The sequence below is a fragment of the Branchiostoma floridae genome, chromosome 17, assembly GCF_000003815.2.
Source record: "Branchiostoma floridae strain S238N-H82 chromosome 17, Bfl_VNyyK, whole genome shotgun sequence".
Taxonomy (NCBI): domain Eukaryota; kingdom Metazoa; phylum Chordata; class Leptocardii; order Amphioxiformes; family Branchiostomatidae; genus Branchiostoma; species Branchiostoma floridae.
Window position 1 is genome coordinate 17,900,996 of NC_049995.1, and position 10,644 is coordinate 17,911,639.

Consider the following 10,644-nt stretch of genomic DNA (forward strand, 5'->3'; position numbering starts at 1 on the left):
ACTCTGAATTTAGGGAGTATGGATCATACTAAAATTTTCAGGAACCATTGCTATTTTTTATCTTATACTTTATTGGCAGTAACAGTCGATGCAGCTAATAACAATCCACATAAACCTACATCATAGGACATTTATGTATAAAACCCAGTACATGGACCAGTGCAGGTAGACACCAGAAATACCTGCACAGCTCTAATTTTACCTGCACTAACCTGCATATGCCCAGTACATGAACCAGTGCAGGTTAGGTGCAGGTAGACACCAGAAATACCTGCACAGCTCTAATTTTACCTGCACTAACCTGCATATGTAGGTGGTATTTCGAGCCCTGCAGAAGAATTTCACTACTCAGTGATTTTAACACCTGATAAAGTCTATGTACCAATATTATCAAGCCTTTTCTATGACCCAAACGGGGTTTGAACCCATTTCTTCCTGACCTCAAAGAGGGCACCTTATAGGATATAAGAGAATTCTTTTGACACAACCAGCAGTTACTTACATTGCTTACGTTTTGATGTCTCTCAGACACCTTCGTCAGGGCTTTTAACTTAAGTTCTGCTTCTCACCACTATATGTAGCCGATGTAGGTGGCGCTTTTGCGGTGCCCGCCTGTTGTCTTCCCTGTCTGACCTTCGCCCCCTCCCAGTCAATTACGCAATTGTTCCTGGCGATATGGTCTGTAACTGCCGACTTCTTTTCTTTTCGGAAGAGCACCTTATGTTGCCAGGCATACCTGTCCTTGGTACTGAACACCATCCACACACATTTGTGATATATCGGGTGAATTTGCATCCAGTAGGTACCCAGTTTTTTTTAGTAATGAGGCTGATTTACATGTACGTGATCAAGGCACCTCCATTTTACGGCAAATTCGTAATATTATTGCTAAAATGTAGTTATCACACAAGTGTGAAGGTTTCCACTCAGGCTTTTAGCTAGGATTTTATCAAAGGGTGTCCAAATTTCTTGCCGTTCGGCAAGCGCTGCAGGGGCGAGTATTGTAGGTGGTCTGGGAACATCCTCACTCAGAAAATTTTGAAATTTATAACTCTCTGAAACACCATTTCTCACATCTTGAGGTGCACATTTTGGGGAACGAAGGAAATTTACTGTCAGACAGGCCACATGTGACCTGTAGCATCCCTGGTCAATCAGAATTTCATGCTTGTCAGAGGATGTGCTCCCCAGTGTAAGGCTGTACAATCTGAGTTATTTTTTTAACAGGCTGTACAATGTACGCCTGTATGGCTGCCTGGCTATAAGCCTGTTTCCACTGCTGTTGTTTTTGTACAGACTCCCAGGATGTTGCCAAGTCTCCTCACGAGAAGAAAGGCGCCCGTCGAACTCGCTCGCTCCCAAAACCCAAGGGCACGTCCGAGTACGTGGTAAGTACAGCAGGGAACGGGGTAACACTCTTGCTCCCAAAACCTGAAGGCGTGTCAGATTATCCTTCCATCCGCCCATTCATTCATTCACTCCTTCATTCATAATGATTTATTCATTCTTAGAAAGAAAGAAGCAACAGTCAGTCTCCTGGATCCATTTTCACACACCGTAGTCTAAATTTTGTCCATAAGCCAGTGGTCTATCAGTCTTGTTTACTTATTTCTGGTTTTTGTTTACCCAAAGGTTCAGAAGACCGACTCGTTGGCTAGGATCAGATTTGTTTACTTGTTTTGTTTTTGTTTACCCCAAAGGTCCAGAAGAGCGACTCGCTTGCTGGAATCGCCCTCCAGTTCGACACGACGCCGTCAGAGCTGGCCAGACTGAACAAGCTGCCGACCAGGATGGTGTTCCCTGGCATGGTGCGTCGTCTGTAGTGTCTGTGGTGTCTGTAGTCACTGTGTCTGTAGTGTCTATAGTGTCTGTAGTGAGATACATATTGTTTGTTCAGAAGCTGTTTATGCCTGACCCCCATGTTTGTTTGCTTGTGTGACTTTGGACGAGTGTGAATTTTGAAGCTCTACATGCTGACCCCCATGTTTGTTTGTTCAGAAGCTGTATGTTTGTTTATGTAGATGCTGTTCATGTCCACCCTAATGTTTGTTTGTTTGTTTATGTAGATGCTGTACGTGCCTGACCCTGATGTTTGTTTAGATGCTGTACGTGCCTGACCCTGATGTTTGTTTGTTTAGATGCTGTACGTGCCTGACCCCGATGCCTGGACCGATGAGGAAACGTCCGTGTCCAGCAGTCCTGCCTCCCCCCCACCCTCGCCTGCAAGCACAGAGATTCCTTCGAGGAGATTCGTAAGTTCTTAGATTCCCTTAGAGGAGTTCCTGTGTTTGGGGAGAGCCACACCCAACACACATTAAAGAACCCACCGCACTTATTGAAAAGCGTAGGGGACCTTACCGATGTGATTGGATCAAACCAACAGACTGGTCTCCTTGTTGACATCTTTGAAAGGTGATAGTCACCTGTTTTGTCAATCCCTCCACAAATGTGGTAAATCTAAATATTAAATAAACAAGTTTTTTTATTCCTTCCAGGAGATTTGTAAGTTTTCACTAGATTCCCTTAACAAGATCTCTTTTGCTATTCTTAGCATTCTTTTATTAACATTTTTTAGTCAATACCATGTTTATTTACAAATGTGTGTGTTCATGACACGTTTGTTGATTGACATTTTTAACTTGCCTCTTGTTTTTCCCAAGGATTTGCCAGTTGTACGGGAAAAGGAACCCGCCGTAAGTTGCTCTCCTATGTAATCTTCAAGACTCAAAAGACCTGAAATTTTTCTTACACTGCTGAGTAGAAAAACAAAGAAACAATGCTGCTAGTAAGAGAGCATTAATTTTTGGGACGGTAGACAAGAAGAGGCTAATAACAAAGAGAGCCTTAACAAATCAGCACTTGCAATTAGCCCTCGGGAAAGAACTTGCGAAGAACTATTAAAGTACCCTATTAACGCATGTTTCCAACTTCAGTCGCAGGACCCAGGTCATGTGACCAGCCCCGCCCAGGTCGTGACCCCCAGCAGCAGCAGGCAGTCGTCGCTGGACGAGCTCGGCAGCCAGAAGGAAGACGAGTTCCACGAGCAGTTCCTCAAGATCAACGTCAAGTACATCACAGCTGGCAAGGTGAGTTCCTCAAGATCAACGTCAAATACATCACAGCTGGCAAGGTAAGTTCCTCAAGATCAACGTCAAGTACATCACAGCTGGCAAGGTGAGTTCCTCAATATCAACGTCAAGTACATCACAGCTGGCAAGGTGAGTTCCTCAAGATCAACGTCAAATACATCACAGCTGGCAAGGTAAGTTCCTCAAGATCAATGTCAAGTACATCACAGCTGGCAAGGTCAGTACATCACAGCTGGCAAGGTCAGTACAGCACTCTGTATCTGTATCTGTATAGCCGGTATAACCGTCCTTCGGCGTAACACACCAGCACTGCTGGCAAGGTCAGACAAGGCCGAGTGTTCACAGCTGCCAGGGTAAATACGGCACTGCTAAAAAGGTCAGTCAAGGTCAGTACAGCATAGCTGGCAAGGTCAGTACAGCACTGCTGGCAAGGTCAGTACAGCACTGCTGGCAAGGTCAGTACAGCACTCTGGCAAGGTCGGTCAAAGTCAAGTACAGCACTGTTGGCAAGGTCAGTCAAATCAAGTACATTACTGCTGGCAAGGTCAGTCAATGACAAGCACATCAAGGACAGTTCTGAATATCCAAGTCAAGTCAATGTGAGACTATAATGAAGGATATGTCATCTCAGTTCCCAAAAGACTAGTCTTGTCTTGTTATGTTGCTTAGCTTATTAATTACCATTTCACTTTAATGCGATTATGGGAAAAATTACATTTATAGCTAATTCCATTATGTTCCTCTCGGCATCAATTTCATTTTCCTGCAAACTGCAATTACAGGAAAACTTGTGTGACCTTTTGTAGGGGTCGATTGCTAATCAAAATGCTGAGCGGCAATAATTAAATCTTCTTTTGATGAGTGGCTCTTCGAGGACACGGTCGGTGTTTGGGAGGCAAAATGTTTTCCCTCTGTGGCAAAATTGCCTGTATTTTTTTTTGCAGTTAAAATCCTGTGTGCACCTGTATATTACAAGTATATATATATATATATATGATACACCAGATTGAGTAACTATTTTTGGCGTATGATACACCAGGATTTTAAGAATTGGAATTCAGAAATAAAATCAGGCCTTAGAGAAGACTTTCCTCTGTAAAACTGCAACTATATTGTAAAGTTTTTCCTGCAATTTGGTAAAAAAAGTATGCAAGTATTCGCCTAAGAGTTAGTTCGCTTCAGAAAATGTACAGCAATAGCTTCAAAGTTGTACTTTATTTATTACTAGTCACACTTCTTTCAGCTTGAATAATACAGACTACGGTAACACCGAACGTGATTGTGTCCCAAACGCACATTAAGTATCTCCTGGAAATCAAGTTTAGGGATGAGGAGTGGTTTTATTTATCTGTCGGATTGTGACTTATCGTGTTTCCGACCGTTTAAAGGCATGTTAAGCGGCGTTCTCCTGGTCACACTGATTGCGATCGTGTTCAACCAGCACAAGTCAAATCTGCTGATCATAGAGAAGGGATGAGAAGAGTATGGACACAGATCTTATATCGTGTTTCCGACTGTTTCAGGGCACGGTAAGCGGCATTCTTCTGGTCACGCCGAACGCGATCATGTTCGACCCTCACAAGTCGGACCCGCTGGTCATCGAGTTTAGGGATGAGGACAGAGTGGTCTTCTATATATCTGTCGGATTCTGACCCTTCTTGTTTCTGACCATTTCAGAGCATGTTAAGCGGCATTCTGCTAGTTATGCCGAATGCAATCATTTTCGACTTGCACAAGTCTAAATCTACTGGTCATAGAGTTTAGGGATGAGGAGAGAGTGGCCTGATATGTCTGTCAGATTCTGACTCGTTGTGTTTCCGACCGTTTAAAGGCATGTTAAGCGGCATTCCAATCTACTGGTCATCGAGTTGAGTGATAAGAAATGTTTCGTCTATGTCTGTCAGATTATGACGCGTCTCGTTTCCGACCGTTTCAGGGCACGGTAAGCGGCGTGCTTCTGGTCACGCCGAACGCCATCATGTTCGACCCTCACAAGTCGGACCCGCTGGTGATCGAGACGGGATGCGAAGAGTACGGCCTCATCTGCCAGATGGACACGGTTCTGTCCGCAGCCATGTACCACGATATCAGGCCCATGATGGAACCACACAAAAGGTAGGACACACAATAAACAAACAAACAAACAACAGCCACCATGTACCACGATATCAGGCCCATGATGGAACCACACAAAAGGTAGGACACACAGTAAACAAACATACAAACAAACAACAGCCACCATGTACCACGATATCAGGCCCATGATGGAACCACACAAAAGGTAGGACACACAGTAAACAAACAAACAAACAAACAAACAACAGCCACCATGTACCACGATATCAGGCCCATGATGGAACCACACAAAAGGTAGGACACACAGTAAACAAACAAACAAACAAACAAACAAACAACAGCCACCATGTACCACGATATCAGGCACATGATGGAACCACACAAAAGGTAGGACACACAGTAAACAAACAAACAAACAAACAAACAACAGCCACCATGTACCACGATATCAGGCCCATGATGGAACCACATAAAAGGTACAATAAATGAATAAACAACAGTACCATTGTTCAGATATTTATTACAAAATGTTTTGCCTTTTTGTGTAAGCTCAGTTCGTTTTGGAGTATGTGTCATTGTTGTTAAGTGGTTGGTTAAGTTACTTTGATAATTAGTTTGATTGATTGATTGTTTAATTGATTGATTGATTGATTGACCATTGCAGAGATGAGATTTACAAGTCAGGTGACTACAGCCAGGAGGAGACCGAACCAACCAGCTCCTCCAGGAGCAGTTGCCACGGCAACGGCGGAGCCCCGTTGCCGGGACAGCGGTCGGAGAGTTTGGAGGACGAGGTTTTCGGCGGTGGCGGTGTTCCCAAACCCCCGGCGGGACCTGGCGTAGAGGTGGCACAACTGGTGGATTTGGGGGACACGATAGCGGATGGCGGGGGCGTGGTAGCGGACAGCGGTGGCATTCTCGTGGCAGAGGGTTCGACGGAGGGTTCGATGGAGGATTCTAACGTGCCAAAGCCGCAGAAGTTCGTTGAGGAGCTGGTACCGATTATCGAGGAAAAAGTGGACCCAAACAGACTCAGCCCTCGCGTGCTCAGTCCTGATGCAGGGATCGATGAGGAAACGGACACAAAGGGCGCGGGAAAAGGACCACCGGACACGGTCGCAGACCAGGTCAGGAAAAGCGGCTGTAGCGACGCCAGCGACACGGGGAGCGTAGAGAGCGGCATCGCGGAAATGGTGGACTCAGCGAACCAGAAGGATAGCGTCAGGCCGGACAACAACGGTGCAATTTCCGAGACGTCGTCGTCCGGGCAACCCGGGTTGCCGGGCGTCGACCCTGCCACAGACACGGCAACAGACGGTGTTAACGTGCAAGAGAGTTTAAACTTTGTAGACTTTTCGTGCGGCCTGTTCACCACAGAGGCGAACAGGTCTGGCGTACAGGACATCTCGGAGGTGATTCCGCAGGACTCCAGCGTACAGGAGGAGATCGCACTCCTTAAAGACGCCTCCAAACTCTCGGAACCCTCGGAAGACTCGGAGCTGAGGATGACAGAGACGGTGCGAGAGAGGCCGACATTCCTTCCCTCCTTAACGGGCTCCTTCGATGGTTGGTGGCTTTTATTTCTTATCTATATCCACCGCACTACAAAATACTGTAAATGCATGTAAGTTTGCGGGGATTTAATTTCGCGGTAGCGGGAAAAAGGACTTTTCGCGGTGGATTTAATTTTGCGGTAACACCATAGACTGCAGTCTTATATCATGATAGAAAAATATTCGCGGTGGATTTAATTTCGTGGTGAAGTGGTCACCGCGAAAACTGCGAACATTAGTCCACCGCGAACATTTCTGCATTTACAGTATGCCTTTTCTTATTTTCCTTGAACACAGAATACTGATCTTTCAGCAAGAATATTATTCTGTATATACAAGAATCCCTGTTTAGTGTTTTGAGAAAATTCAAGAAACCCAAGGCATATTTTTCTTGTGCAAAGAATTTTTGGTTTGTGGTTTTCATTTCAAATATTTACGTCGTTCACTTTTATTAGTCTTTTCCTGCGAAGTAATACAGTTTCTTTTTTCCAGCTGATTTGCCAAATCTCATCCTCAAGCTGATTGGCAAAGACATTTCAGCTGCAAATTTAGTGCTAAAAGATACATTTGTATCTCTGAATTTTTGCAAGAGTCCAATTCAATTAAGATTGAAAACTAGAGTTGATAAATTTTTTCCCAGCCCCAGTTAAATGACATTGAATGACCCATGTTGTAATTTGGCTAACAACCCATAACCTGTCTGTACCACAGAGCTCCTGCAGACCCAACCCTAGTTGGAACACAATGACGCAAACTGTAACCCATCTTATGACCCACGTTTTAAGTTTAACCCATCTCATCTATTGACCAACACAGTAAACCATCTAATGGCCCTGCCACTTTTAATTCATGTATCATTTTAAACCAACATTGTTCACCATCTAATGACCCATGTTGCAACCCATCTGGTGACCAATGCAGTTACCCATTTCTCTGCCCCACAAAGCTTGTCATCCCAGCCCCAGTTAGAACATTATGACCCATGCCCTTACTCATCTAATGACTAAATCCTGTATCCTATATAATGAGCAACATTGTAACCCATCTAATGACCCATAACCCATATCAACACCCATAATGACCCACGCTGTAACCCATTTCTTTGCCCCACAGAGCTGCTGCGGTCCCAGCCCCAGTTAGAACATTATGACCCATGCCCTTACTCATCTAATGACCAAATCCTGTATCCAATATAATGAGCAACATTGTAACCCATCTAATGACCCACGTTTTAACCCATCTAATGTCCCATATTAACACCCATCTAGTGACCCACGCTGTAACTCGTCTCTGTCCCACAGAGCTTCTGCCGTCCCAGCCCGTTAGAACATTATGACCCACGCAGTAACCCGTCTCTCTGTCCCACAGAGCTGCTGCCGTCCCAGCCCGTTAGAACATTATGACCCACGCAGTAACCCGTCTCTCTGTCCCACAGAGCTGCTGCCGTCCCAGCCCGTTAGAACATTATGACCCACGCAGTAACCCGTCTCTCTGTCCCACAGAGCTGCTGCCGTCCCAGCCCCAGTTAGAACATTATGACACACGCAGTAACCCGTCTCTCTGTCCCACAGACCTGCTGCCGTCCCAGCCCCAGTTAGAACATTATGACCCACGCAGTAACCCGTCTCTCTGTCCCACAGAGCTACTGCCGTCCCAGCCCCAGTTAGAACATTATGACCCACGCAGTAACCCGTCTCTCTGTCCCACAGAGCTGCTGCCGTCCCAGCCCCAGTTAGAACATTATGACACACGCAGTAACCCGTCTCTCTGTCCCACAGAGCTGCTGCCGTCCCAGCCCCAGTTAGAACATTATGACCCATGTTGTAATCCATCTTGCGACCCATGCTGTAACCCATCTCTCTGCCCACAGACCTGCTGCCGTCCCAGCCCCAGTTAGAACATTATGACCCATGCAGTAACCCGTCTCTCTGTCCCACAGAGCTGCTGCCGTCCCAGCCCCAGTTAGAACATTATGACCCACGCAGTAACCCGTCTCTCTGTCCCACAGAGCTGCTGCCGTCCCAGCCCCAGTTAGAACATTATGACCCACGCAGTAACTTGTCTCTGTCCCACAGAGCTGCTGCCGTCCCAGCCCCAGTTAGAACATTATGACCCATGCTGTAACCCATCTCTCTGCCCACAGACCTGCTGCCGTCCCAGCACCAGTTAGAACATTATGACCCATGCAGTAACCCGTCTCTCTGTCCCACAGAGCTGCTGCCGTCCCAGCCCCAGTTAGAACATTATGACCCACGCAGTAACTTGTCTCTGTCCCACAGAGCTGCTGCCGTCCCAGCCCCAGTTAGAACATTATGACACACGCAGTAACCCGTCTCTCTGTCCCACAGAGCTGCTGCCGTCCCAGCCCGTTAGAACATTATGACCCATGTTGTAATCCATCTAGCGACCCATGCTGTAACCCATCTCTCTGCCCACAGACCTGCTGCCGTCCCAGCCCCAGTTAGAACATTATGACCCATGCAGTAACCCGTCTCTCTGTCCCACAGAGCTGCTGCCGTCCCAGCCCCAGTTAGAACATTATGACCCACGCAGTAACCCGTCTCTCTGTCCCACAGAGCTGCTGCCGTCCCAGCCCCAGTTAGAACATTATGACCCACGCAGTAACTTGTCTCTGTCCCACAGAGCTGCTGCCGTCCCAGCCCCAGTTAGAACATTATGACCCACGCAGTAACTTGTCTCTGTCCCACAGAGCTGCTGCCGTCCCAGCCCCAGTTACAACATTATGTGACCCATGTTGTATCCTATATAATGATTGTAACCCATCTAGTGACCCACACAGTAACCCATCTCTCTGCCCACAGAGCTGCTGCCGTCCCAGCCCCAGTTAGAACATTATGACCCACGCTGTAACTCGTCTCTGTCCCACAGAGCTGCTGCCGTCCCAGCCCCAGTTAGAACATTATGACCCATGTTGTAACCCATCTAGCGACCCACGCAGTAACCCATCTCTCTGCCCACAGACCTGCTGCCGTCCCAGCCCCAGTCCCTCAGCTCGCCCCAAGGTCCTCCGCTCTTCCTGTGTCTCAAGGTCATGCAGATGAAGAAGTCCTTCACCGGCGGCAAGGAGGTCGTTAACCCAGGGAGCACCAAGTTGCCTGAATACTGGTTCGCCATCCCGAAGGACAGGTAAACTCCGGTGGGAGACACAATTTTGTCAACATTGGTGGGAGACACTGATTCAATGGCTGGGGTTGCAGAAACATCTGTTGGAGATATTCAGTATATTTTGGTTTGCCATCCTGAAGGACAGATAAACTCCAGTGGGAGACACAATTTTGTCAACCTTGGTGGGAGACACTGATCATTCACTTTGGTAGGAGGCAGTCAAACCTAAGAAGACATACAATGGTATGAGACACTGGTTAGAGTTGCAGAAACATTGATAGGAGATATTCAGTATATTTTGGTTTGCCATCCCAAAGGACAGGTAAACTCCGATAGGAGACACTGATACACTTCAGTAGGAGACAGTTCAACATTGGCATGAGACACTGGTTGGGGTGCAGAAACATTGGTAGGAGATATTGTGGTCACAAATGTATTACCTAAAGCTTGTTAAAGCTGCTCAAATTGGTGTGAGACTGATAAACCTTGATGAGAGACGGTAAACAATGGCAGGGAAAATGTCATTTATGTACAGGACTCTCCTGACTGTTTGAATTAGAGTGATATTGCCAAAATATTGGGTTGTTAAGTTTCTGAAAACGTGGGTCTAAATCACAGTAAAGAACCATGGTCCAAACTAAAGCACTAGAGACTGCTCAGACAATGCTAAAAGTAAATGTAGCTAGAAAAGACTGTTTAGAGTCATATTGCCAAAACATTGGGTTGTTGAGGTTCTAGACGTTAGAGTCTAAATCACAGTTAAGCCCCGTTTACAAATCAAGAATTTAGTTGGCCGAGTT

General features: G+C 46.3%; 1 protein-coding gene across 5 annotated transcripts in view; it reads left to right on the forward strand.

The window, feature by feature from the left end:
- Window positions 1–10,644, forward strand: part of LOC118404565 (oxidation resistance protein 1-like) — a 29,438-nt gene that overhangs the window by 11,896 nt on the left and 6,898 nt on the right. For 4 of the 5 annotated variants that reach the window (XM_035803732.1, XM_035803733.1, XM_035803734.1 and 1 more), the window contains exons 4-11: window positions 1,297–1,388; window positions 1,701–1,808; window positions 2,139–2,252; window positions 2,661–2,693; window positions 2,934–3,086; window positions 5,026–5,204; window positions 5,830–6,731; window positions 9,700–9,865. In XM_035803732.1, coding sequence (XP_035659625.1) covers window positions 1,297–1,388; window positions 1,701–1,808; window positions 2,139–2,252; window positions 2,661–2,693; window positions 2,934–3,086; window positions 5,026–5,204; window positions 5,830–6,731; window positions 9,700–9,865 — 1,747 coding nt within the window. Of the gene's footprint in view, window positions 1–1,296; window positions 1,389–1,700; window positions 1,809–2,138; window positions 2,253–2,660; window positions 2,694–2,933; window positions 3,087–4,612; window positions 4,694–5,025; window positions 5,205–5,829; window positions 6,732–9,699; window positions 9,866–10,644 lie in introns of all 5 variants that reach the window. The other variant, XM_035803731.1, reaches the window with a different exon arrangement.